We start from the raw sequence: 27,467 nt of genomic DNA, 5'->3' as shown, positions 1-27,467 counted from the left end.
CGCGGAACCCCACGGTACCCAGCGTGCCCCGCGCGGCGCCCCACGGTACCCAGCGTGCCCCGCGCGGCGCCGGAAGTGAGTGTGCATTTCCGGCGGGCGCGAGCGCGGGGCCGGCCGGGTCGCGGCCCTCTCTCTCGCTCCGTCCTTCCTTCCTTCCCTCCCTCCCTCCCGCCGCCATGAAGGACGTGCCGGGCTTCCTGCAGCAGAGCCAGAGCTCGGGGCCGGGACAGGCCGCCGTGTGGCACCGCCTCGAGGAGCTCTACAACAAGAAGTGAGTCGGGGGGTGGGGGGCTGCTGTGGTGACACCCGCCCCGGGGAGGCGGCCGCTGCCCTCGGCGGGGCCGGCCCGGCTCCCGGCCGTCCTGGGGCTCCGCACACCTCCCTGGGCCGAGCGTGCGCTGGCCCAGCCTGTCCCGCGGAGAGGGGGGTTCCACGGCCCCCTCCGGCTGCGCGGAGCTGCCGGGGCGGGGTGCCGGGTTGAGGAGCCCTCCCTGGGCGGGCCGCTCCCGGTGCCCTTCTCGTAATTTAGCAATTGTTCAGCCTGCGCGAACGTGGCTGTGGAAAACTGGGGAGCTGATTTCTGTGTTACTTCCCTTGGGCTTGCCGTAGGTTAGCGCCCGGACGGGGGGGGGCTCTGCCACCGGTTTTCTGATTTGTCTCCGTCATTAGTCACAGCAGCCATGGGGCCAGGCGAGCTCGACAGGCTCCGCGTGCGAAATGCTGGACAGGGCACGAGTCGAGGAGCTGGTGTAAAGTGTGAACTCATTGAATGACCTTCTTGTTTCCTAAGACTCTGGCACCAGCTGACTCTGCAAGTTTTGGACTTTGTTCAGGACCCTTGTTTTGCCCAAGGAGATGGACTCATCAAGGTGAGGTGCTCAATTAATCCCAAAGGTTTTATCTTGCTGTAGCAAAGACAAGTGGCGGTATTTCTGTACTAGTGAAAAATAAGCAGGCTGTGACTTGTCTGTGGAGAATTATTAAACTAGGTGAATTCAGCTTTCTGGGCTTTATGCACTAGACATGAGCGTGCAGGAATTGGTTGGTGTGTGAAAATTCTGCTGAAATGAAATGTGTCAGTTTTAGAAGCTTCAAAATGATTCTTTAATTTACTATTTTTTGGGGGGGTGGTGCAGGGGAAGCCTTTTTCTTTCCCTTTTGTAACAAGGAGTTTACAACTACAAGTGTAGGATGGGTTGTCAGGTGCTCACAAATGCTTCAGAGTGGTCAATGGGTCATTCCACCCCCTCTGGGAGCTGCTTCTGTTTATGAAGGCAGCGACATACTCAGTCCAGAGTTCCATGTTCTCTGTATGCTACAAGTAATCATGTATTTTTGCTCTACTTTGTGTTGTTATGTTAAAATTCATTTTCCCAGGAACCAGTTATTTCTGTGAGAAAGGGAGGTGGGTTTCTAGAGACAGTCTCTTTTCTGAATGTGTGCAGAGAGAAACTTGAAAGCTTTTGGCCTGTGCTTATTGTACAGTGATAGCTGAGGACAGGCAGCAGGCAGGTGTTTTGCTGTAGTACCCGCCAGCCTGTGCATTTCTTGAATCACTCCTTGCAGTTGGAAGCAGACTGCAGAGATAGAATTATCTAAAATGAACAATTTTGGGCTCCTGGATTCTGTACAGTGCAGACATTTCGGTGTTGGGTGCCCAGTGCTTTGGTGGAAACATGAATTGGAACACAGTGAAAAGTGAGTTTTGTAGCTGAAACGGAATATCCTTTTGCACTGACTGTCAGTGTCTTTGTGCCTACAGCTTTATGAGAACTTCATCAGTGAGTTTGAGCACAGGTGAGTTCGTTTGCCTTCAAGTTTCTAGGTAACTGCTGTTGACTGAGACTGTTCTGACAGTGAGTCTTTTGTTCTAGGGTGAACCCCTTGTCCCTGGTAGAGATCATTCTTCATGTAGTCAGACAGATGACAGGTAAGTGTCCTTACCAGTTACTTACAGTATTTTTAGCAACTGAAGCCTGTGAAATATAACTAGTTAACAGCTAAATCTTCAGCCGAGCTGTTGTCTTTCTGGTGTATGGAAAAGGGAAAGAACTAACTCAGAGAGCTTAAATAACTGCTGCTACTTAGAGCAGCGAGTCTACTCCTTCGCTAGAGAAACGGCTGGGGAGCAGAAAGCCTGGCCTGTGATATAGCTCCTTTTGAAGGCTGGGTGGTGTGTTGTAGGAAAAATACATTCCAGCCTTCACAAATCCAGTAAAAGGATATATTTCTAGGTTGAGATTTAGATCCACGGGAATTCCTGATATTGCTGCTTTTTTTTCTCTACTTCAGATCCCAATGTGGCCCTTACTTTTCTGGAAAAGACTCGAGAAAAGGTATTTTTGCAATTGCTCTTTTTAGTAGTTCACCTCCAGGAATCATTTTACATATGAGCCTGCATGGAGGCAGCTGTGTGTGTGTTGGAGAGTACCGACTCCTTTTCTCAGTGACCAGCTCTGTATTTGAGTGCAGGAACAGGTTAATGAAATGCAATACCGCAGTCTGGGTTTGAGGAGCCCAGCTGGCCGCAAGGGTAACGCTCTCCAAACTCGTCTCTTTGTGTACCTGCAGGTAAAAAGCAGCGACGAAGCCGTCATCTTGTGTAAAACTGCCATCGGGGCGCTCAAGCTGAACATCGGAGACCTGCAGGTCACCAAGGTGAGGGGATGCCTTGGGCAGTTCACGCCTTGGGGCGTTCTGGAGCGCTGGGACACACCTCAGCAGGTACTGCAGCACGGACGGGCCTGCGTCTGTGCTCCTCTTTGGAACGAGGAGATGATAAATGTGCAGCTCCTGGGGTTTCCAGGAAGACCTGCAGTTCTGTTTTACATCTTGTAGGCCATAAAGATGTGTGTAGCACTTACGGCCAAACCTCTGAAGCTTCAGTAAGATTCTGATGCGCGTGGCCCTTGAGGTGCTGTTGCTTGCGTGTGGCTGATCACCGCAGCTGCCAGCGCGCGGCTCGGGAGAGAGGGACAATGGCTTGATGTGTCCCAGCCCCCAGCTCGGGGGCTCTCCTGAGTTCAGTGGTGTATGTGCTGCTTGTGGCGAGCTGCGGATGAGGGCTGAAGTAGTGTGTCGCCTCGGGTGCGAAGCGTGTTGGGTTTTCAGCTCTTGGCTGTTTTAGAACAGTCTCTTAAAGCTAAGATGAGGTTTTTGTCATGCGGTGCAGCTTGATGTCTCTTAGAGCAAGTACAAGGTTTGATGGGTATAAGTATATGTAAAGCGTGTGTGTGTGTATATATATATATAAAAGTATTGCAGCAAGGTTGTTATTTGTTTATTTAATGTAACCACTATGTAGAAAGAGAATGCCATTGCTTTATTTCTGATGCTTTGGCTGAGCTCTCATTGCTTTACTACCCCGTGGATGTTACTGCTGGCCCGCACAAGCGCGCGGTAACCTCTGCGGTGCTGGGTGAGAAGGTGCCTGTGGGGTTGTACCTTCGTCTGTAACAAACAGGTTTTCACCCTCTAGGAGACCATTGAGGAGGTTGAGGAGATGCTGAACAATCTCCCGGGCGTGACCTCGGTTCACAGCCGCTTCTATGACCTCTCCAGCAAGTACTACCAGACCATTGGGAACCACGCCTCGTACTATAAGGACGCTCTGCGGTTCCTGGGATGCATTGATGTTAAAGATCTGCCGGGTAACCGCTCCTTTGCAAAGCACAGAAAGCCCCAGTTTTCATTCTCTGTTCCATCATCTCAATCTAAATAAATGCCCTGGCAGAGAACAGGTTTTCTCAACATTGTTTTGAATCTGCTGTGGTTGAGCCAGGGTCTAGCTAGAAAGACGAGGAATCCCCAAGAGGAATGGCTGAGTAGGATTCTGCTCCTAAGCTGCCTTGAGGTGATGGGAGGGGGGACGTGCTCCCACCAGAAGGGATAGCTGCTTTGACTTCCCAAAAATCTTCCCTGTGGGTTCAGAAAGTGGCCCCGCTGTACTACTGTGGTGGTCACTGCAGCCTTCTGGACGTCACGCTTGGGAGAGGATGTGAAAGAGGGCTGGGAGGGATTTAATGCAGGCACAGGGAGGAGGGTGGGGAGGGGGTGATGGGGCTTAGACTGCTGCTTCATATTGTTTTGGGTTTTTTCTCTGTTTTGTTTTTTTCAGTATCAGAGCAGCAGGAGAGAGCCTTTACCCTGGGCCTGGCGGGGCTCCTGGGAGAAGGTGTTTATAACTTCGGAGAGCTGGTAAGTTGGTGCTGCGCTGCCTCAGCTACTGAGGACCAGGACTGGATTTGACGCGGTTAACGTGGTCCCGCCTGGTTTCTGCAGCTCATGCACCCTGTGCTGGAGTCCCTGCGGAGCACCGATCGGCAGTGGCTGATTGACACCCTTTACGCCTTCAACAGCGGGAACGTGGAGACGTTCCAGGCGCTGAAGTCGGCGTGGGGTCAGCAGGTGAGCAAATGAGTTGCTGTTTTGCTTAAGGCCTAGGCTCGGTATTTACAGAGGACGCTTGGGTGCTGTGGGCCTGACTCTGGTGACTCACAGTCATGTTTCTTCTGTCTTGATACATACCATTAGTTTTCTTTTGGCTTCCCTCTGACTGATGGAGAGAAGTAAAGAGAAATCTCTCGTGATCAGGGGCAAAGCAAACACAATGCAGCCCTGCACGGGAAGATAACCTCTGATTTCATTTCCTTGATGCCATTTGCTCCCAGGATTAAGCTGCTTCCACTGTGAAATAGTGGTTTCCCCTTGTGCTCACAGTTTGAGGAAAACAGTTCTGTTGGATATTAATTGCGCTGGCTGTACCAGAAATCACTGGCACTGCAGTAATTTACAGGTCCACTCATGTGGCTGCTTGTGCCAGGCTGTGGCCTTTGATGTGAGGCGCTGCCTTTCGTTCTGCAGCTCTTACAGGTGGTTTTACAGAACTGTGACCAGGTAGTGGGTGGGAAGTAGCAGCCTCCTCCCTCGTAAACGAAGGTAGTGGGTCCCCAGGTGGCTTACTCCTGTGTGTAGCATGCTGTTCTCCCTCGGAGGGAAAAAAGAAAAGGTAATAATGAACAAACTTATTCCATTTTATCATTTTACAGCCAGATCTGGCTGCAAATGAAGCACTTCTGCTGCAAAAGATTCAGCTGTTGTGTCTTATGGAGGTGAGAACTGTGATGTGTTGAAGGTGGGAAATGGGGAGGGGCTGCCCCAAGTGCCTCTTGGTGGGGGTAGCCCGGGTAAATATCGTGGTCTCTGGGTGTGTTCGGTCCCTCCCGGGGGTGAGTAGTTGCCTGCAGCTGTTGCCTGCTGGTGGTGTCAGAGGCAAATATTGCTGGGAAGAACCTGGGCTGGGGACCGGTCTGTAGCTTCCTGTGCCCTTTCAGGCACGATGTGGAGGTGGGGAGGGAGAGAGCAAGCTCTGTGCCTTCAGGATGTGTCTGAAATGGAACTCCTAAAGTATCTTCCAGTATGACAAAGGTTTCTAAAATCTTGGTGTCCTGAGGGCTGAAGATCCTTTCCCTGATGGGTAACCCTAAATGTTTAAACAATTTCTTTCCTGTCACTTGAAGGCTTTGGCTCTGCTGTGACCAAATCATGCTGGCATAGAAACCTCCGTGGCCCTGGATCTTTTTCAAAAATTTAAATATTGAGTTATCTGAAGTGTAGCATATGTTTATACACAGCCACATACCAATACGTGTGTATGTTAATGTGTGTGTATATGTCTTGGTGTTTTACTGTGCATGGGTTTTACCACCTGTAGGTACTGTGTTATCTCAGGGGTTTGATACGCACTGAGAGGTTTCAGCACAGACTGCTCAGCTTTACTGGGAGATGATGATGTTGCTGGGGAAATCTGCTGCTTGCTGCAGCAAGGGAGGGGTACGACTCCTTGCTGGTGACATAAATACATTTTTCTTTGAAGTATTTTGATTAAATATGAGAAATGGAGTTGCTACTGCAGATTGAGAGCTCAGCAGGATGCTCTGCACACTGTTGGAAGAAGTTAAAACTGGGGGATTTATTTCTTTGTTTTGTTTATGTGAATTCAGATGACTTTCACCCGACCGGCCAATCACAGACAGCTCACTTTCGAAGAGATTGCTAAGAGTGCCAAGGTCACTGTGAATGAGGTGAGTTCCAGTTTAGACAAACTCGTTAATGGCGAAGTTCTGAAGCTCTCAGAGTGTCTGGAGGGACCGACTCCTATAGGTGAACCTGAAGTAGAAATGTTCTCCCCTGTTCTTGTGCATTTGGAGAACTTTTTTTAAGAAGGAATTAACTGCTTGGTGCTACTATTTCTTGATAAATAAATTTTTGAAGGTTCTTAGTCAGAGTCTGAAGTTGGAAGAGAGCTCTGTAGGTCATCTGTTCCCACCTGCTTATGAAAGCAGGCCTTTGGATTAGGTTATGCAGAGCCCTGCCAAGCTGGATTGAGTATTTCCAGCGAGGGGAAATGTCACTGATGTTTAATTTTTCTCACGGTGAGGAATTTTCTTCTGTTATCCAGATGGAATCCCTGCTGAAGCAAATCCTGCCTGTGGTCTCTTGTCCTTTCACCGTGCCTCCTTGTGAAAATAGTACCTCTTACCTTCCATGTTACTGCCTTTTAGGTACTGGAAGACTGATGAGGTATCCCCAAGCTGCCGCTTGTAGGCTGAACAAATAAAACTTCTTCGTAGTGCCAAGTTCTCAGCCTCCTAATCGTGGTATTCATTGCAGGGGAAACTGGGTGATTCTCCATTGTTTCCCTGAATTATTTATTTTATTTTCAGGTGGAACTGCTGGTGATGAAGGCACTCTCGGTGGGCCTGGTGAAGGGCAGCATTGATGAAGTCGATAAGAGGGTGCACATGACGTGGGTACAACCACGCGTGTTGGATTTACAACAGGTAATGGCCAGCTTGGATATTAAGGCGGTACTACCTTGTTTTGTTGTAAGGCGGCCTGGGAGTTAAAATAAGAACTGTGAAGGGTCACTGTCAGAATTAGTGTCCTCGGTGCTTCTCGAAGATGCTCAGGGGACGAGGGAGTGTATCACCTTTTCGTTGTTTCTTACGCTGATGCCTGTAGCTCCTACCTTGGGGGTGTGCTGCCTTTTGCATCTGTTCTGCAGTAAGTACAAACACGTCAGGAGACAGAATAGGATATTGGTGACACTTCTCTTCTGAAAGCTGCAGAAACCACCGTGAAGCACAAATGCTGTGACTTTTCCAGAAGGACGTGAACATCTGTGTGGCTGCTTCCAGCCTAAATGCATGAGACAAAATCGTGTTTCTGGGTCGTAGGTGGACGCTTGTCTGGAGAAGAGAGGAGCTTGGGGTGATAAAGACAAAGGTGCTGAGCTTCTCAGGTTCATCCTGATAACATTTTAGGAGACTCTATAGGGTGCCTTTACCTGGAAAAAAAGAAATCAGTACATGGAACTGCAAACAGTTCCTTTGTGTTGCCATTTAAGTTTAAACGCTGCTGTTTTGATGGTAGAAGATGCTGAGGAGCATCTTTTCTAGAGGTAGGGGGTTTTGAGAGGTTGTTTGGGCTTTCCAGTGTCTGTGAGCGTTGGTGTTTGCGGTAGTCGAGGCACCAAGGTGGTTGTGGGCTTGCCTTGCAGATCAAGGGAATGAAAGACCGCCTGGAGTTCTGGTGCACAGACGTGAGGAGCATGGAGATGCTGGTGGAGCACCAAGCCCATGACATCCTCACCTAGAGCCCTGGTGCTGCCCCGGGAGAGCGATTCCTGCCGCAGCTGAGGCGAGCAGCGCTCCGACCACTGACTGTACCGCGTTCTACTGGAGGGGGGTGGGTGGGCAGAGGGGGGAGCAGCTTTCTGACGCTTGTTCGCAGGAGTAAGTGGCCTTTTGCTGTGTAACCCTTTGGTGCTTGGAGTCAAGATTTCCCTACGCGCTACCATGAGCGGCGCCGGCCGCGAGAGCTGCCGTCCTGCTCTCGAAGAGGAGGACGAAGGCTCTGCAGCGGTGGGTCGGTCGGTCCTGTGAAGGGACCGGCGGAGGCTGCGGTGCTGGCTGCGCGTTCGGGTAGGGCGGTAGCAAAGGCTCCTTTGTGAAAACACACAGGAGGTGCCTGGCCCTCGTATGTGGTGTTTCCGTAGCGGTGTCGGCTTGGGAGGGCACGGCCTTCCCCAGCGGCCTCTCCCCTGGCCCCTGCAGCAGCCCAGAGGCAGCATTCCCCAAACCATCTTTCTCCTTCTGCCCTCTTTCTCCACAACCCCTCCTCCTCATCTGCAGTAGAGGGAGTGTTTACTCCATCAAAGGGTTTTCTCCAGGATTACCGTTTAGTGGATGTGTTTTTATATACTTTTGGGGGTGGTTGTCTTTTACGAACACTTTGTGCTAAAGTGAGGTGCAGCAGTATTGCTGGAATAAACTTCTCTGCCTTCCCTTTTCTGTAGTTCTGTGTTTGTTGTCTTCATAACGTGTGGTTGAGCCTCTGATCTGTTTAAAAATAGGCTTCCTTTTGAATTTCATGGTACAAAAACCCTCTGTCCAAGAACAACAGAGACTTAAACAGCCTGTTAATCACCAGTGGGATTAGTATGTGATTTACTTGGTGTGTCCTACCTTGGTATGTACTTCCTTGTCGAGTTCCTCTTCCCAAGTCGAGTAAGCCTTGCTGACTGGAACGGCCAAAGTGAGGCCTGAGACAACAAGATTTTTTTCTGCTTTTGTCTCAACTGCTTCTTTAAAAGCTGTCTGTTACATAATTGTTTTGCCTGACTGGTGCCGTGATGTCTTTATAGGGATGGAAGGTAACTGTGCACGCAGAGAGTTTGACACGTGCAGATCTGAACGGGGGCTCCCTGCGAGTGACCGCTTGGATGCGTAACTCCCCACTGCAGGTACTAACAGGGAACTGCCCCGGGGACTGAACAGTGACTTCAGACTGAACACTCGTGTTCACCTGTCTGGCTGAATTCCTCAGGATGTCAGGGGCTTTTGAAGTGCAGCTGGCCAGTTCCTGCTTCCCAGCACCAGTCTGGTCACTGCTCTGACTCAAGAGCTCTAGTTACCACTTTTGTTACCCAAAAAGCAGATTTGTGCCTGGTGTGCAATAACCCATCTTATCATGCTCAGGAGACACTGTATTTATTCAGGCCTGAGTGCTTGGTGGACTTTTCCACAAATCAAGCACACCACCAGCAGGTTTTTGTGCTGCTTTTATACACAAAAATCAGGGGTTAGTACTTTCCAAACATGCCTATTAGATACTGATTGGTTAGTGATGAACGTACACCGATAATACGGCTTACATAATGGTGCTACTCCTACACGTGCTCAGGGGAAGGGTCTTAACCTGGGCAGGGGGCTTTTTGACCTGGGGTGTGTTTTTTAGTATTATAATGAAGGCAGTTCACTGTCAGGATACTCCAAAGTTAGTTTCATTGCCAAGTTAATTGATTAGTCCCTTTGCCAGGTTGTCAAATAACTCATCCTCAACACAATCCCAGACATTCTCTTGATGGTCCAGGACATTCCACCTGTTTTCTAAGGTTTGGAGATCAAAGCTTGTTCTTGCTTGACCTCACAATTGTTCCCATATGGTAACTATAGCTACTGGCATAATCATTTACCATGGCCACTAGCGAATGTGAAGTGTGCTGTATCACTGCGATTCCCTGGCGTCACTAACAAACTACTACTGGAATTTGTGTACTTTGCTTTTTCTTGTTTGCTGTCTTGGCTCTGAGGGTACTAAGTCAGCAGTGGAAAAAAGAAAACTGACACCAGGCTGCTGTGCAGGTGTAAAGATGTCTCGGGCAAGGGAGACTTAGGCTTTTTAAAAGCAACAAAAAAATCAAATTGTCAGGCCCTGTACGTGGGCACCCTCTGCCTTTCTGACACTCTAATCGGTTCTGGCCTAAATTTCTCCCTGGTTTGGAGTTGTTCATTCCGAATTCCTGCCTCTTCCCTGTCCAGCCCGTAAGTTTGATTTTGCCCTGCCCGTGTTAGTTCAGCTGTTGGTGTGTGCATTGAACACACTGTTTGCTGCTCCTGCGTTGTCTGATTTGACTTCCCCCAGTTTATGCTTCATCTTGTCTCCCAGAGCTCATTCCTGATGTCACTGTTACTGACTTCAGAAGAGCGTGTGGCAGAGGCGAGTGTTCTCATCAGGAAAACGTTTCCTTTATTTCATAGCTAAGGACAGGAAAAAGGCTTTAAAAAGTACAATCTCCCTCGTAGTGTCCTGTCACTGCATGTTAGGAGTGAAGGAAGTGCTGGCCGTGCGGCAAAGCTCACCTGGGGCGGCTGCTGCTGCTGTCGATGAGCATCAAACCCCCGGAAGCGTTTGGCACCATTGGGAGGGCACTAAAGCCTTGGAGTGTTCCCAGAGCCCTCCTGTCCCGAGGGCAGGGCCGCCTCCTGTGTGAACTCTTGGGCAGCTCACTGAAGTGAGTGTGAATGATGACAGTGGTTTTGGAGGTTTTTCCAAGATATCACAGACTGGTTTGGGCTGGAAGGAACCTTAAAGCCCATCCAGTGCCACCCCCTGCCCCGTGCAGGGACACCTTCCACTAGCCCAGGTTGCCCAAAGCTCCATCCAACCTGGCCTTGAACACTTATATATCTGGAAGTATTACTTGCTACTCAAACCTCCCTGTGTGGGAGCCAGTGCTGGCTGCTGCTTCCCTGATAACCCAGATCATTTAGGAAATGTGCTGTGTTTGGCGGGGGAGAGGTTCTTCACGCAGGAAGAAACATCAGGTTTGTGGCACCCAGACATGGCCCGTTTCAAGCGTCACAGCCTTTGTTTTCTTGCTGGGAATTTAACTTGATTTTGCTTCCTTCTGGGGCCATGGGTGGCTCCTTGGTACCTGCCCTGTACTTCGCTGCAGCCGCCCAAGGTAAAAGCTGCAGCAGGACGCACGCTGCGAGCTGGTGGGGAAGCAGCGTGCTGGTTACAGATCCCTCCCCCTGTGAGCGAGCGCGGGGCTGAAGCAAAACCAACAAGCCGTTGTGCTGAGTGCTAAGGCGAATTTTAATGAACGAACTCAGAGGGTTCCTCCCCGGCGAAGATCTGTGGTCTTGCCTTTGCTCAGACGCCCGCTCCCAGCGGGGTGTAGGTGGTTCTTGCTGCTTGTTAATCCGATCTGCTCTTGTAGTGCTCCACGTGCGCCAGGATCCAGGCTGCCGGCGCCAGGAAGCACACGGCCATCACGGAGAACGCGAGGGCTTGCTCCTGCCGGCAGGAGAAGAATTGGAAGAATTAGGGGGATGGCTGCAGTGGGGGGCGTTCCTGGGACTGTTCTACCGCCATGGGTCAGGCACGCTTGTCCCTGTTCCTTGCAGCCCCACAGCTGCCAGATGGACGCTCCTTGGGGCCGTGGCACGGAGATCTGGGGAAGCACAGCAGCTGCCACCACTGACGGACTGAGCTGGCTTCTCTCCATCACTCCGTGTCTCTCTGTCATGATACTCTCTGGGAAATCAGAGCAACTCGTGACCTTCAGTCAGCAGCGAGGTTTGGGCCATGGCGTTTCCCAGAGCAGCTGGGCCTGACTTTCAGATGACTTTGAGGTGTGAATTGCAACCAGCAGCAGCCTCTTATATTTCTGGTGCATGAGGGCAGCACTTAACCCCTTGCGCTGTCACCTTTATTTCTTTTTATTTATTTGTCTAGAAAAAGAGTCTCCAGGCTCGTGGAGCATTTTGGTGCACACCTTGGAAAGGCAGCGGGGGATAAACCCCACAAGCAAGGGCAGGAGGTGAAACCCAGCCAGGATTTCTGGTGAAAAGCTCTTTTTTCCAAGCCCATTTCACCCAGCCCGGGACAGTTTCCACGGCTGGAGTGGCTCCTGTTTTTGTGGGGATTATCCCCAGAGGGAGAAGGACGGAGGGACCACCACAGGATGACAGCAGACTCCATCCTTGCCTGTGGGGACACCCGCTGTGGGGTGAGTGGGATGGGGGGGACAGGGCCCAGGTCTGTCTGTGCTGGCAGGGTGCCTTGTGCTGCCACCCCCTCCCTGAGGTCCCCAGGCTGCCCTGTGGCTTAACCTCCCCCTGGGCTGCAGGGGCTCCTCAGCAGGTACCTTAAGCCCCAAAGGTTACGAAAGGGATTGAAAAGACAATAAAATGGAAGCAAGAGCCTGGGGGGGGGGGGGGAGCACCCACTGTGGGGGTGCAGTCTGGACCTTGCACTGCTCCAGGGGCACCTTTCCTCCTTTTTCTTCCCCCTCCCCTTTTGCTTTCACTCCCAACAAAAATAACTTAGCTGTAATGCAGAGGGGGGGTTTGCACCCGTCGGGGACCAGGGCGTCCCCTGAGAGCAGGTTGCCCTCCCCACCCTTTTCAGCCCCCCCACAAGCTACTCACAGCAGCAGAGACTGGATGTTCGGGTGGCTTGGAGGTGACGTGCGCCCGGGGGATGCGTGGGGTCTGCAGCAGGGTGGCCAGCAGCCGGGAGCACCCCTGAAAGCCCCGCATGGCGGTGGCAGGGCGAGCGTGCTGCTCTCTCTGCAGCTGCCCAGCCTGTCCCCGCTGCCACCCCCCCGCTGCCACCACGCTGCTGCCACCCCTCGGCACGGGGCCGGCCACTCTCCCAAAGGCATGGCAGCGGGAAACCCTTAAATGGCAAGGTTTTCCCAAATTGCTCACTACTAAATTTTTTTTTCTTCCCTTAAGCATTTGGTGTGTTTTTCCTCAACAGCACCCAACTCCCTGTGCCTCCAAGGTCAAAAATAGCGTCCCCAGCCAGCAAGGTGGGACCTCTCTGCGATGCTCTGCTGGATTGCAGACCTTTTCTGTCAGGCTTTTTAAAATTTCTAACACTCAAGACACAATGTACTATTTTTTTAAGCTGTTGCAGATGTGGTGTCTGCTCTTCTGTCTGATCGAGCAGGGCCTTGCTCGTCCCATCCGTGGTGATGGCTGCTCCATCTCCTTTGTGGCCCCTCCGTACGTGGTGGTGTCTGTCCGTCCAGCCTGTCAGCCCCGACCCTCTGAGGTGCTGCCAGACCTGTGGCCAGTGTTGGATCCAGTTGGGCTGGAGTTTGCAAAAGCAGCTTCCAACTTGCCCCAACCTGAGAGCAGAAGTGGCTGAAAGCCTTGAGCCCAGGTCTTGTTCCTCTGGTGTGGGGATGGATGTGTGTCGGTGGCACAGGCAGTGCCCTCTCGACTTCAACACGTGCCTGCTTCGCTGAGTAACCCAGTGTCCTCCTCTCCCTTAAAAACAGCTTTGCTGGAAGTTTGCCGGGATTTGTACGGACTTGCTCGGAGCTCTCCTTCTGGAGCTGGGAATGCCACCTTCCTCTCCCTGATTCTCCTTGCAGCTCCTGGGGCTTCCTGGTCACAGCAGGCTCTTGTGTGGGATGAAATTGGGTCTTGCCTTTAGAAGGAGGTCAGAGCTCTTTTCCCAGAACAACTGTCCCATGAAGGTGCAGGTTTTTACCTTAATAATGGCATGATGGGCTGCGTGGGCTGTGTCTGGTCAAGCACGTATTTGTTGATGAAAGATGACTGCTGAAATTTAAAAGCAAGAACAGAATCCTCTTATCTTATATCTGCTGCTTGCAGCTGACATTCCAAAGGATTTCCCTTTGATTCCCCGCTCATCAGAGCCTTTTTCCAACCAGCTGACAGCCACTCATCTCTCCGTGCGGCAGACACAAAGCTGGGGGCTGGCAGAACCTCTGACGGTAAAGATTTTTCTTTTGAGCAGTTTCACAAAACATCTGCCTCTGTGAGATAAGGGAAAGGAACAAGTGACCTCCAGGAAACCCCCCTCGCTGACCTACTTCCTCCGTTGCCTTAGCTGATTTCCTGGAGCAAACCCCTGTTCCGCTGTCCCTCTTTATGCTGCTTTTAGTGGTAGAAATACCGACCTGTGTGGTGTTGGGAGCAGCTCTTCTTTCTCTTCCTTGGCAGGAAGAAGCATCCAGGCAGCAACCGTCTCCCTCCCTGTCTTGCCCCAGCTGCCTGCGGGCTGTGAGCAGTTCTAGCTCTGTTTCTGTTAGTCCAGACCAAGAGATAAAGAGGGGCCTGTCTGCTGGGGGAGCTGCTTGAGCAAGAGCTGCAGAGCACATGTGTGCCGGCAGCACGGCCGCACCAGTCTGCCTTTGCTGGCACCAAAGCAGGGGTCTCGAATCCCCTCTGGCCACCAACCCTCCCAAGTTCAGCGTTTTCAGGTGTGAAGGAGGGGGAAGAATTCCTGTGCCTGGGCCCCTTCCTGAAAACCTTCTTTTGCTCCTGTAGATCAGGCTTTGTGTCTGTGGCGAAAGCTGGTGTTGGGGAGCCTTGCTGGGATTAACAGGGGTGACGAGTGGCCGTGTTGGTCCGGGACAGCTGTGAAAGGCTTGGTTGTGTTTTCTATGAATAGGAGAATAATCTTGTTGAGGAGTAAAGCCTTGCAAATTTTGTTTTGAACAGGAGCTAAAGAAAAGGACCAAATAAAATCCTTGAGAAGCTGGAGAAACAGCTGATGGTAAAGAACAGATATGGTTAACGGATTCCCCTGAAATTCTTAGAGAAACTTGTCTGTGCCCTGACTTATCCAGGGGAAAATCATACTGTGCAGATGAATAAGGAAAAAAAAAAAAGCCATCAGAAACCCTCCATTCTGGTCACAGCAAGATCAGCTGCTTTGGAAGAGCTACAGCAGAGTTCGAGGAGGTTTTGGCTTGCTGTGAGAAAGGGCTTTTCTGAAAAAGAATATTTCAGTATTTTTTACTAAAGCAAAGGAAGCAGAGTGCATGCCCCCTGGGTCAGCTGGGGGAGAGAAATGCTCTTCCCCCGCGTGCTGGCGGCTGCTGGAGGAGGCACTGGCAGCCCGGGGCTTGGGGGAGGTCTCTGAAGCACATGGGGGGAGCCACCTGCTCTGGCAGGTTGGATGTGCCTCTGCCATAGGCTCAGCCCTGGTCTGGACCAGCTGGCGGTGGTGAAGATTAAAGATGAGACTAAATTACACTTGCTGTGGCAAGGTGTGAGTTTAGATCCTTGAACCTGGAAGGAGTAGAGCTGGGAGCAGGTATCAGTGGTTGGGCTCTGCCCTCTGCTGCTCCTCAGGATTTCTCCAAGGCATCTCTTGGGTGTCTGCAGCAGCAGGACGGGTCCAGCCAGGCTCTGCCGTGCAGGGAGCATCTGCCTCTTCAGCGGGAATATCCATTTAGATCCACAGTAATTTCCTCTTTTGGTTTTTTGTTTTTCACCCCTCTGCTCTGAACTTGCTGTGTTTGGGGACTGAAAGTGTCTGCGGAGGGGCCGTCATCTCCCTTTGCCGAAGGGCACAATGTGGGGTGAATTTTGGCCGCTGTATTCCACAGTTTTGGGATCTGCTTGTCGGCTCGCCAGCGACACGAGGCAGCAGGAGCTTTGCCAGCTCTGAAAAGGTCTGCAAGGAAACCGACAGCCTGAGCCTTTGCCATGGCCGGGGGACGTGCGTGTGCCACCCGCCCCGAGGACTCCCATGGGTCCCGCTCTCCTGGGTCTCTTGGGAGAAGCAGGTGGTGGCGGGGCAGGAGCTGGGGCAGGGTCACGCCAGGGCAGAGCTGGGCAGAGGTGCTGTGCCCGAGGGGTGCGCCGAGCTCAGCCGGGCAAGGGTGGGAGTTTCTGCGTGTATCAGGAGGTGACCGGGCCCTCTCTGGGGGCAGCTTGGTGACAACGCTGCTCCCTCTGTCCTCGGGCTCGGGAAGCGGCCGGAGGTGCCCGGGGCTGGGCGCCGGGGCAGCCGCGAAAAGCGTCCCGAAGGCGGAGCCCGGCCCCGTTCCCCCTGGGAGCGAGGAGGAGGAGGGTGAGAGCCAGCCCGGGGACACGGGGTGGCTGTCGCGGGCCGGTCCTGCTGCGGGGCTGTGCTGCTCCCCCCGCAGCCGCAGCTCCGCTCCGCGGCCGCTGCTGCGTTTCTCAGGCGCCTTCGGGGCGAGAAATCATAGATCGCAGACGGGTTTTTCCCTCTCGGTTCCTCCTTCCCCGGAGCGCCCGGCGGCCCCGGGGCCTCTGCGCTCCCGCCAGGGCAAAGAGCTCGTCTGGGCAAGCACCTGCATGTCAAGATTTATTTAATTAAATTTTTTTTTTTTTTTTTTTTTTTTTAGGCATGAGGGAAAAAAGTGATTTCCTTCCTTCTTTCTCAGTTGGGCAACTTCCGTCCTTCCCCTGGGAGCTCCTGCAGCAGCCTCTGCCCGCCCGGCCGGAGCTCGCCCTCAGCCACAGACCGCAGGCAAGACCGACCCTCCTCGCTTTCTGCACCCCTTTTGGGGTTGGGGTGTTTTTAACTTGCCCGAAGGCAGGACGAGGGTTTTTCTCACAGTTCAATCTCAGGCACTGCCTGGCGTGGGGAAACCGAGCCAACGCCGCGAGCTGCCAGCAGCCGGCTGCTATCGGGGGGGTTCTGGGGGCTGAGCCGTGTGAGCTCTCGTGTGGCCCCGGGTGCCTCTCCAGCTCCACGTGGGGAGATGCTCAGTGCCTTCCTCTGTCATTTCTGGATTATTCTAGTGCTTGGCATTGCCAGGTGCCAGCTACAGCTCCCTTTTGTAATGTGCTGTTCGTATGTGTATATATAATTAGGTATTCATATATATGTTTATATATAAATATATATTTTTATATTTTTTATATATAAATGAAATAAAAATCTCCTACCCCAGCAAGCCAGTAATCAAAGCTGAGCTAGAGATGCAAGAGTGAGGGGGCGCACAGGGGTACAGTGAGCTGGGAGATGAGGAGCTGCTGAGACCACAGAAGAGTATTTAATAGTGTCACAGAATAGCGTTGGGAGGAAGAAAGAAGAGGAAGGTGGTGGTGTTGTATTGGGAGAAACTGGTGAGATCCTGTCACGGAGAGGGCAGCAGAAGAGGAAGAAGGGGGGAAAATTGGGGAAGTGACAAAACCGGTAAGTTGTTGTGGTTTCGGTGAGCTGCAGGAGCCACTTTGCTGGGCTGGGAGATGGCCAGAGCGAAGAGAGAACAAGGGAAACAGCGAAGCAGGAAATGAGCCCGGGCGAGGAGACCCTTCCCAGGCATTGGGAGGAAAGCTGGGATGGAGGAAAACTGCTGGTAGAGGCACTGGTGGTGATCAGAAGGGAGACTAAAAGAAATAGAGACCCCAGGAACACGATGGGGCTGGGGGCTGGCGAGCGGCTGGCTTTGCCGCTGCCTGGGGCATTGCGGGGAGGTTACAGAGGAGCGGCCCCCACTTTCGGCTGGCGTCTGGCACAGCCGTGCTCAGCCTGCCCTGACTTTGTCCCTTCAACCCTCGGGCCTGACTCTCGTGTTGTTCTGCAGCTCGGGTTGGTAAAAATGGCTGATGGCGAAGAGGACCCGGCCGTGTTCACCTCCACTTCCCTGCCCTCGGACCCGCGGCTGCTGGCTACAGTGACGAACGCGTACCTGGGCACCCGCGTGTACCGGGACATCCTCCACGTCAACGGCGTGTACAACGGGGCAGCGGGAGACACGCACCGTGCCGACATCCCCAGCCCCGTCAGCGTGAGGATGACGGTGCCCGGTGCGGAGAGCCTGGCTGAGACCTTCACCTTGAACACCCGGACGGGTAAACAGCAGAGCAGGGGCAGGAATCGCCCTGTCCTGCTGCCTCCCTTCAGATCTCCATCTCAGGCACCCATCGCTCCTTCCCTCTAGCTGATGACCCTCTTCTAGAAGTTAAAAGTCTCTTTGCCCCCACTGCCTCTCATGAGGTCGCATCTTTCTTCTCCCCATTCTCTGTTCACCTGCCGGGTGTTGTTCATCTGAAGTTGTGTCGGGGCGAGTGGAAATTCCCCTTTCTTGTGAGAATAAGAGCGATTTTCAGACTGTATCTCAATCCCTGCTGGAGCCAGGCTCAGCAAACGCTGCTTAAACATGAAGCCTGATAGAATGTTTTATAGCACAAATCACTCCTCAGCGGCTCAGCTAGATTCAGTGACAGTGTTGCCTGGTCAAAAGCTGTGTTTGGATCTGGACCTGGGAAAAGTGGCTCCTTTGCCAGCAGGAACCAGTAGATAGGACAGAACATCAGGACCAAAGGGCTGACGGCACTTGCTGTGCTTACAGGAACCTTCAGCCACGTGCTTCAGGCCGCTGATTACACAGCCACCCATCAGATCTACGCTCACCATTCCCTCGTCCACTTGATGGCCTTCAGCATCACCATCCGGCGAGCGGCTCACGCCACCCAACCCATCACGGTCCAGCTCCAGAGTCCTTTCGTGCCAGAGAGCCAGGACTTGGACCTGAACCAAGGGCCGGACTTCCAGGGAGCACAGTGAGTCTGGATCACGGGGGGGACCTTGCCTTGAATACATCCTTCACGGGCTGTTGCATGCTGCCCTGCTCACCGTTAGGAAATAAATTGCAAAGTAAGGCTAGAGCTAGACTGGAGTGGTAAGTAGTGGGGAGGCTTGTGCGAATCTGCTGCTTCTGGCAGGTGTATAAAAAAACCCAAAATTAAGTATAGAAAGATTATTATTAGTTGCAACTCCAGAATTATGACTTACACATAAAAGAGCAATGAAGGCGGCAGGGACTAGCTGTGATTACGAAGCAATGAGTTGGGGGAGGTAGTGGTTTGGAGGAGGTGGCCTCTAAAAATGCTTTGCTGGGTCTGGGGATCGTTGTAATGAATTTCAGGCTCCCGTGCTGTGGGGGTGGGATGGCAGCTGAGCTGAAGTGCGGGGATGAGGGAGGTTCCATCCTGGGTGGGAAGGGGAGCCTGATGCTGAGCTGCTGGCGGGTCCCCTCTGTACGTGTGGACGTGCACCGAGTCCCACCCGCTCCGCTCTCCCTCCCCCCTTGCTCACCATCTCCCACAGCTACGTCTGTGGGAAAACACGGGTCCCCGAGGTGGAGGGGGGGCCCCGCCCCACAGTTCACATGCTCTGGACTCCCGTGCCGCAAGCCTTGACATTGCGCGGGGAGGAGCGGGAGCGATCCTGGGAGTTCCTGACAGCTGTGGCTGAGAGCGAGGAGGAGGTGAAGAGGAGCTACAGCGAAGGGCTGGCCCTCATCGCCGCTGGCTCCCTGCACTCCTCGCACACCCGCGCCTGGGCCGCGCTGTGGGGGGACTGCTGCCTCGACCTGGATGGGCCCCTGCCTTTGAGACAGGCCCTCTATGGCTGCCTCTACTACCTGCTGAGCGCCATCCCGCCCCGCGGCAGCCCCGCCTTCCACTTCCATGGCATCAGCCCTGGCGGCTTGTCCAACGGCACTCGGGGCGAGGACTACTGGGGACATGTCTTCTGGGACCAGGTGGGTGGAGGCTGTGCTGAGGACTTTGCGCCACAACCGGGATGGAGGAGGCTCGGCGGGAGGCTGCTGGGAGGCTCCTCCTTCCCCCCACGCAGGGTTACCGTGGCACCAGCCTCGTGTTGGGGAGCATCCTCCTGCTCCTTCCCTAAGAGTGACCCAGAGCCAGCTCGATCCCTGGAGCCACTCCTCTGCGTTGTCCTCTAACTCAAAAGCAAATTTTCCAAGTCAAAACCAGATGCCTGGGGCTGCTGCATAGCGCACGGGGGCGAGGGGCTGGGAGAGACCCCACTGCAGGGCAGCCCCCTTCCCCAAGCTGGGATCTGGGGCTAAGGTAGTTCAGGTTGCTCCCCCAAGAGAGCTTCAGTGACTGGCTTAGAGCACGGCCACCAGCTTCTAGCTGTTTAAATCAAAGCAAGTTGAAACCTGTGCTTCTCCTCCCAGCTTTGGTGGCATTGGCGAGCCCTGTTGTGGCTGAACCACTGAAAAAATGGAAGTGTTTCCTGTGATGGGCACATTCCACTTTTAAACACAGGCTTGGTGTGTACTCAGTCAGGCAGCTGGGCTGGGTGGCTTTGTTCTCAGAGCAGCCATGCTGAACGGGTGCACAGCTCTGCAGCCAAATAGCTATCGGTGGCGTGAGCAGGAGACACTGCTGGGTGGTGCTGAGGCTCCTGTGCTAAACCTCGTCCGGTCTTTCAGCAGACATGGGCTTTTCAGTCCTCTGGACCTTGTGTGTTTTCTTCCTGGTGACGCACGTAGTTTTGACCTTCTCCAGAGCCTCTGGCTTTGGAGGACTCCTGCCTCCCTTCTCTTGCGTGATGGGGGGTCCTGCTGATCTCATCCTGGTGAGATACCTGAGAGCAGCAGGCATGGGCAGGAGTGGTTCCTTGCGGATTTATCCCTTTTAATGAGCCCACGGGACAGCACCTTTAAGTAAATCACAGTCAGAGCATTTGGGATGGGGACGGACTTGAAGGGTGAAACTGGTGGGAGCATTTGTGTTCCCCACCAGCCAATCCCACTGCCTTGCCTTGCTTGGATGTCTCCAGGACACCTGGATGTTCCCGAACATTCTGCTGTTTTATCCTGAAGCTGCCCGAGCCATCCTGGAGTACCGGATCCGCACGCTGGAAGGAGCCTTACGCAACGCACGGGAGCAGGGCTACGAGGTGGGGACAGGGATGTTGGACTGAGGGCGGTGCAGCAGGAGGGCAGCTGGACCTTCCTCTGCCTCTCTGGCTCCAATTTTAGTGAGGGGCTGTGACCTCATGCCCGTAGGCGGTGGGCTGGGGAGACCACCTCGAGGTGTTGTGCTCCGCTGCCTCACAAACACCTTCTCCTGGCAGGGTGCGAAGTTCCCGTGGGAGAGTGCAGCCACTGGCCGGGAAGTTTGCCCTGAAGAGATCTACGGAGCCCAGGAAATCCATATCACTGGGGACGTTTTGATGGCCTTTGAGCAGTATTACTGCACCACACAGGTAACGGCAGAGCGTGCTGCCTGGATGGCCCCGTGGCAAGGCCTGTGGGGCGTCTGGTGACCGTCACTGTCCCTTCCCAGAGAAGCTCTGCTGTTGTCTGCTCCCGTCAGCATTGCTGGTAGCCCCCCAGGCTTCCTTCTTCAGCCCTGCCTCCTCTGTCCTTGCTCCTCGTGGGTGGCTCAGCATCCTGTTGGCTCAAGCCAGGCCAGTTTTCTGACCTTTTCTCCTGCTACATCCATCTCCTTAGAGCTCCTGTCCTCCTGCTGAGTTTGGGTCTGGTTGAGTCTCCCTCATGTCCCTGGTTTTCTTTGCTTTTGGCTCCTTCCAGGACCAAAAGCTGTTCCGGGAGGATGGAGGCTGGAAGCTGGTGGGGGCTGTGGCTCAGTACTGGTGCAGCAGGATGGTGTGGAGCGAGGAGGAGCAATGCTACCACATCAGAGGTACTTCTGCAACAGCCAGACCTGTTTGTAGGGAAGGGATTTGTGAGCAGAGGCTCAGGGACCCTCCAGCCAGGCCTGGATAGGAGTACACAGGTTCTTCAGACCCCTGCCCTCTGGAATATCTCACAGATAATGTTTGTGTCCGTGTGAACATGGGACAGGATGCTCAGCTCTCTTCTGATGCCACAGTATCTGTTGTTTGTTTTCTCAGCCCCTTGCTGCTCACAGGACACCTAAATTTCTCCTTCCGTGGTGGTACAAGCTGATGCCACAAGCGCAGGTGCCTTCAGATCTGCTGTTGTGGCACTTAGAGAAAATGGAGTGTGAGGGCTTTAGAGAGGAAGGATTTTTCTTTAAGTCTTTTCTAAGAGACCTGAATTTAAATCCTCCAGGAGCCTGCAGGAGTTTAATTCCTTGAAGGACAACTGGTGCTGTTGGTGCCAAACAAGTACAACCGCTGATGTGTCTGGCAGGGCAAGGGGTCTCTTGGCAGGCAGCAATCCTGCTGAAGCTTGTTACGTTGAGTGCAAGTTACCGCTGATGGGCTGCTGCTGAAAGGGGGCACTGAGGAAGGAAAGGAGAAGTGAAGGAGAGGTGTTTGTGGGAGGAGGGTCAGGAGGAGAAGGCTGGGATACAGCAGAGGGGTCTCGATGGAACTGGGGTGATCAGACCTGGAAAAGCCCCTGGGGTTGCTCCAGGCTGGGTCTTTGTGTGAAGACCCTTGGAGACAGCCCCAATCCCCCAGAGCAGTCACACATTTAAACGTCTATTTTCATGTTTTAATGACTTGATTGACTTGACTGAATGACTTGAAAGAATGAATGACTTGAAGGTCACCTTGCCTGTGAAGCGAGGGAGATGCCCTCAGGTTGAGGCACCTGCTGCCCATCAGCCAAATCTGTAATCTGGGTTGTTTCTCCTTCACAACAAGCACCATTTGTGTTCTCCTCTGCTGAGCCTTGCACCGAGGTGGCTGTGGGCTCCTGCCAGAGCAGAGGCAACACCTCGCCGCGTGGGCAGGCGTCGCTGCAGCGGGAGGGGTTCCCAAAGCCGTGCCAGACCTCGGGTGTGCTGCGGTGTGAAGTGTCCCCTTCCTCTCCCCTCAGGTGTCATGCCCCCAGATGAGTATCATTACCGGGTTGATAACTCTGTTTACACCAACGCCGTGGCCCAGCGGAGGTAACGCACGTACCTTGCTGAAGCACTGGCCCATCTCTCTTCTTTTCTGCCTGGCAGCGTGGCAGGGCTCCCGCATGGGACACACCTTTCCTCTCCTCACACACCTCTGTCTGAGCTGGTCTCTGCCTTTACAGTCAGTGGGAAGAAGTAGGTGGTCCCACGGTGGTTCATCCAACCTGTGCCAGGTGTCCACACGAGACTGAGAGGGGTTTCACTTCACAGGAGGGTTTCTCTCCCTGTGTTTTATGAGATGTCTATGCAATTAGCCAGCTGGAGACATCTAAAACTAGAGGAACGGACTCCCAACTCCAGCGATGAAAGCTGTTACCCCAAGCTTAAACTTTGACCCATATTCTTTCAGAGTAGCTGTTTCTTTGCCATTATGGCTCAATTAGTTCTTTCTGTTCCCTTTCTTCTTTTCCCCTCTCTGAGGGGGTCAAGGGCACCCATGCCTGACACAAAGCATTGTTCCTTGCTTCTTTTCAGCTTAAATTTTGCAGCTGATGTTGCTCGGGACTTCTTGATCCCAGTCCCAGAGGAGTGGGTGGACTGTGCCAAGAAAGTCAAAGTACCCTTTGATGCGGAGAAGAAATATCACCCCGAGTACGACGGTTACATCCCAGGTGAGCAGAAAGGCAGCAGCAGATCCTTGAATTGGCCACTGCTCGCTCTTTGTGAGCCTGCGAGAAGTGGCGACTCTGGTTCAAACACAGAAACAGCAGCGGAATGGTTGGCTGAAATAAAGATCTTAAGCGTCGTTCTCCAGGTGCAGCAGTTGGGTTGCCAGTGTGGAGAGCCTGGCTTGTAGATATTTTTTCTGCCTCTTAGCGGATCGTTTCTCATTAGTGCATTCATAAAATTAGGAAATTTGGGAACACAGAGAGTAGGAAGAGACTTCTAGTACTGGCTGCAGATGGCGTGGTTGCTGTGGACCCACTGCTGACAGTTGGGTCTCTCTTTCCAAGGTCAAGTGCCATGTGTTGCCCTTCCAGCAGCCCCCGGCCCTCTGGAAGTGAAGGGGCCGGTTCTGGTGGACACACATGCCCAGCTGAGTGCCCCTTTTCTCACAGTTAGGGGCAGGCTAATCTGGGTTTTATGGGATGGTGGGAGCTATTCCTTTGCACCTGAAGTGCACCAGTCTGGGTGCCACCACGTTAGGGCTGTGCCAGTGTCCTCGACAGAGATTCCAGCAGACACAGCACTGAGGACACACCATAAGCTGCTGTTCTGGTCTGCCTTTAGCAAGGCAGCAACGAGTTGTCCTCCCTCCAGCTCCAGTACCTTCTCCCCGTTGATATGGCGCTTGTTGTTCTGAGTTTATGGTTCTGTGTGAGTCAGGTTTGTTCCCCGTATGAGTAAATACTCACTCTGGCAGTTATCCCCAGCTGGCACACGTGGTCTGACCCGCTCCTTTCCCCAGGTGAGCCTGTGAAACAAGCTGACGTGGTCTTGCTTGGGTTCCCGCTGATGCACCCCATGAGCTCTGAAGTCCGGAGAAATGACCTGGAGATGTATGAACCCGTCACGGAGACGGCTGGGCCAGCCATGACCTGGGTAAGGAGAGGGGTGAGGCCTGCGGTGGTGGTTTCCATCTGAGTGAGTCGCTGCTGGCCCCATCCGTCGGCACGACTGTCAGACCTGCTTTAAACTGGGAGTGAGGACGGTGCAGAGCTGGAGATGTGCACCAGAGAGGTCTGCTCTGGCTCAGGAGGGTGCAGCTGTGGTGTCACTCTGAAGCTGTTGCTGTGTTTTCACCCCTGGGGGAGACAGCAGTGGGTGAAAGGCCGTTTTCCTCTCCTGCAGAGCATGTTTGCCGTGGGCTGGCTGGAGCTAAAGGAGGTGCAGAGAGCCCAGAGCCAACTCAACAAGTGTTTCAGCAACATCATGGAGCCCTTCAAGGTTAGCTGGGTGTCGTGGGTGCTTCCCTGTGACAAACGTCTCCTGGTTCTGTCTCTCCTGTTCCCAAACATCACACCAAGAGGCGTCTGCTGGACTGGAGCCTCTGCTGACCCGTGGTCATGAGGTTGCTGTTATACTGAGCTGGGTGCTCGCACACTCTGCTCTTCGGAAGCAGGCGGAGAAGAGACAGTGAGGAAGCATCTGCTTCCTACCAGGCAGCACAAAGCTGTGGGGCAGTGTCGTGGTCACCCCGGGCTTCCTTCTGCCTGCCAGGGACAGGAAAGGGAACAGAGACGGTGGTATTGCGAGACACCTCAGAGTCCACCCACCGCCTCACGCCGGGGCAGGTAGCGGGGCACGGTCATTGCAGCGCCCCAGATAGGCGAGAGGGGTGAGGATGAGCATATTCAAACCCATGAAACTGTGTGAAGGGTCCAAAAGCAACTGTTGAGTCATTTCTTTCTCTTGCTGGAGCAGATCTGGGTGGAGAACTCAGATGGATCAGGAGCTGTGAACTTCTTGACAGGAATGGGTGGATTCCTGCAAGCTGTCCTCTTTGGCTACACAGGGTTCAGGTGAGACCTGGGTTATGGCACGTTAAATTTCTAGGCAGCTAACTGTCCCTCAAAACCTTACTGTTTAGCTGGAGCAATGTGGTTTTACTTGTGAAAAAGAAAGGAGCTTGCAGCATCCACAATATCCTCCAGAGCTCCCAGCAGGTAACAAACAAACAGGAACATTAATGATCCCAGATGAACTGTGCGTACTGGGGGCAGCCAGTCACTGGTGGAGAACAGGGTGGAGTTATCAGAAATTATAAACCAGTAAGAGACTCTCTCCGGGTCACTTAATGAGTTTGTGTGTTTGGGAAGGTAAATGTCATTCCCTAAGTCTGTTCTCTGGCTTAGCTGTAACATCATCCTCCCTCCTTTGGGTGTGGTGTGGAAGGACCTTCTGCACCCCCCGGAGGCAATCTGCCCGCTGCACATGTGTGGCTCTGCAAGCCCCTGTGAGGGAAGTGCTCAGCTGGCATTGCCACAGCATTAAAATATCTTCAAAAAAACATTAAGCTGTTCATATAATTTCAAAGTTTCAAAGCTGTGTCTTGTATCCAAAGCAGCCTGGTGGTTTCAATCCTGAAGCAACAGTTTGAGAGTATTCTTAGTTTAATTGAGGATGGATCAAACTGACAAGCCTTGTGATTTCTAGCGAAACCTCCGAGCACTAACTATGTGTTTTAACTCTCTGTGTGTGGCCAGAAGCTGCTGAGAAACCTACCAGTTTCTTGGTGGAGCTGGGTGTGAGCTACTGTATTCCCATCTGAAAACCTTAATCTCAGCTTTTGCGAATCTTGAAGGTCTTCAGACGCCCCGTGTGTGTCAGGTCGGGCCCCTCTCGGCACAGGCTCAAGCCACAGGCTTTGGGGCTCCAGCCAAATTTCCACAGATGTTGAGGTGACATTTATGCCGCCCTCAGGGCCGTGCTCGTGCTGCTCGTGCCGTGCCCGTTGTAAGCCACAGACCCTGGCCGGAGCGTTGGCCTGCCGCTGAGGCTCTCCAGTCTCTTCAGCCTCTCTTGAGCCCTCTCCAGACCATTGAGCCCTCTCTACAGACTGGAGATGATGGTCAAGAGCTCTCATGTGTCAAAATTTGAGTAGGAGATAACAGTGACCTCTGTATTTTCTCATCCAAAGCCAGAACTCAGAAATGGGCTCTGTTTGACTTTGGGTGAGGGCTTGGAGGGAGGATTCAAGCTGTTTGCTTGACTTTTATCTTTCGGTGAAGGAGCACATATAGTGCTGCTGAGTTTAAAGCCCTTCAAACTGGCGGGAGTGGGAGCTGATGGGGGTTTCTGAAGGTCACAGCCCAGAGGGAAAGTGAAAACTGGGCTGTGCGGATGCATCTTTGTTGAGATGGCAAATTACAGAGGGGAGGGGCAGTGCTAGTGGTCAGGCGTGTCTCATGATTTAGTGAGCAGCACATCCAGGAGCATCTGCACCGGGTGTGAGGTGAACTCCTGCCATCTCACCAGGGTCACAGACCTTTCCAAGCAACAGCAGCTGGGGGCAGACACTTGCTGCTGGTATTTTGGCTTGAAGCTGGACTTGCATCCTAAAACTCCCAGCTCCAGCCCTCTTCTGAGCTCCTCGTGTGGCTGGAGTTTAGTTCCAGTACATGGCATTTAGTCCCAGTTTCAGTGGCAATTCCTGCTCGGGGTCCCTGGCCACCTCTGCCAGGTCCTGTGCCCCGTTCCCCATCCCACCGTGGACAGGGCATTCCCAAAGTTTTGCCACATAGCTGCTGCTGAAGCCAACCTCTGAACCGGAGTGGGGAACTGAGCTGCCTTGGAAGAAAAAAAAATATTTTTTCTCTTCTTTTATTAAAAAAAAATTAAAAATTAAACCTAATGGAAACCGCAGACCCCAGCTGAGGAACTGGGAGTGTGACAGGAACACCTTAGGGTGCTGGGCTGTGAAATCACAGCTCGAGTAGCTCTTCACCAGGCGCTTCATCAGCGTGTTCGGGATTTGCCCGGAGATCCTCAGGATACACCAGGGACTCCCCCTGCCCGCAGATCCCCGAAGCAGCAGGAGGGCCCCGGGACTGTGAGGCTGCACGGTCTGGGGAGGTGGCCGACCCCACAGAGCTGCTTTCCTCTGGGGCCACCCTCTGCTCCCACTGCTGACATGCTCCTGCCTTTCCAGGATCACGAGGTCCAGCCTCCGCTTCGACCCAGCCTTTCCCGATGATGTCAACAAGTTGAAAGTCACTGGCGTCTCCTACTTTGGCAACAAACTGACGTTCACCATCACCAAAGAAGAGCTCAGGATCAAAGTGACCGCGTCTCCCCGGGACCCTTGGGCACCTCCCCTGGAAGCTGTGCTGGAGGAGTCGGGGCAGCGGTTTCCCCTGTGTGAAGGTGTGGTATCATCGCCTGCTCTGCTTCTTAAAATAAAGACAATTTGGGGAGAAACCATTCCCGTATCTCACACGGGTTGGCTTTTGTTGCAGGGCAGAGTGTCTCTTTCCCCACCGCAGCCGGCTGGATTCAGAGATCGTCCGCTGAGACATTTTAAACCTTGGCTGATCTGGGTTTTACCCACTGAAGCAGCAGAAAGAAGTCGAAGAGCAGATGTCGGCAGAGGGGCAAGGTAGAGGTGGGTGGAAGGGGGGATCCCAGCTGGGCCACAAACCCTCTGGGACTCAGCAGCTCCCTGGGTGATGCTGAGCATCCTCGTCCGTGCTGACTCCTGTTCACACGCCTTCAACACCTCTCACTTAGCAGAGGAGATGAAATCAAGCCTGAAAGCGACTGTTTTAAACGAGTTTT

At 53.2% G+C, this 27,467-nt stretch overlaps 2 protein-coding genes and 1 long non-coding RNA gene across 7 annotated transcripts; 2 read left to right on the top strand and 1 right to left on the bottom strand.

Annotated features, from left to right (window-relative positions):
• The first annotated feature begins 73 nt into the window (after positions 1-73).
• PSMD13 (proteasome 26S subunit, non-ATPase 13) lies at positions 74-8,358 on the top strand. Its single transcript, XM_074885102.1, has 13 exons — positions 74-271; positions 791-869; positions 1,763-1,797; positions 1,875-1,930; positions 2,293-2,336; positions 2,572-2,658; positions 3,479-3,650; positions 4,118-4,197; positions 4,282-4,407; positions 5,049-5,111; positions 6,003-6,083; positions 6,726-6,842; positions 7,562-8,358. The coding sequence occupies exons 1-13, from the start codon at positions 177-179 to the stop codon at positions 7,655-7,657; spliced, it is 1,131 nt and encodes a 376-aa protein (XP_074741203.1). The 5' UTR covers positions 74-176; the 3' UTR covers positions 7,658-8,358.
• On the top strand, positions 6,727-27,449 carry PGGHG (protein-glucosylgalactosylhydroxylysine glucosidase). Of its 4 annotated transcripts, none has more exons than XM_074885098.1 (15): positions 6,727-6,842; positions 15,992-16,116; positions 17,180-17,447; positions 17,948-18,158; positions 18,706-19,141; positions 20,191-20,310; positions 20,488-20,619; positions 20,948-21,059; positions 22,166-22,238; positions 22,725-22,861; positions 23,659-23,792; positions 24,042-24,137; positions 24,615-24,712; positions 26,842-27,056; positions 27,149-27,449. In XM_074885098.1, the coding sequence occupies exons 2-15, from the start codon at positions 15,994-15,996 to the stop codon at positions 27,211-27,213; spliced, it is 2,220 nt and encodes a 739-aa protein (XP_074741199.1). In that variant the 5' UTR covers positions 6,727-6,842; positions 15,992-15,993; the 3' UTR covers positions 27,214-27,449. The 4 variants fall into 4 exon arrangements, with proteins under 4 accessions (XP_074741199.1, XP_074741200.1, XP_074741202.1 ...); XM_074885099.1 differs by lacking the exon at positions 6,727-6,842 and adding an exon at positions 8,690-8,806; XM_074885101.1 differs by lacking the exon at positions 6,727-6,842 and adding an exon at positions 11,652-11,860 and having other exon boundaries at positions 16,031-16,116.
• Positions 10,927-13,804, bottom strand: LOC141950370 (uncharacterized). 2 transcript variants are annotated; one of them, XR_012631015.1, is made up of 3 exons: positions 13,790-13,804; positions 12,282-13,427; positions 10,927-11,145 (listed from the first exon to the last, which is right to left on the bottom strand). It is a non-coding gene; the product is annotated as an uncharacterized LOC141950370 (long non-coding RNA). The 2 variants fall into 2 exon arrangements; XR_012631014.1 differs by lacking the exon at positions 13,790-13,804 and having other exon boundaries at positions 12,282-13,598.
• Positions 27,450-27,467: the final 18 nt, after the last annotated feature.

The sequence above is a fragment of the Strix uralensis genome, chromosome 15 (assembly GCF_047716275.1).
Source record: "Strix uralensis isolate ZFMK-TIS-50842 chromosome 15, bStrUra1, whole genome shotgun sequence".
NCBI classification, from domain to species: domain Eukaryota; kingdom Metazoa; phylum Chordata; class Aves; order Strigiformes; family Strigidae; genus Strix; species Strix uralensis.
Note: the sequence above shows the minus strand (reverse complement) of the source record. Positions and strands in the feature narration are given on the sequence as shown.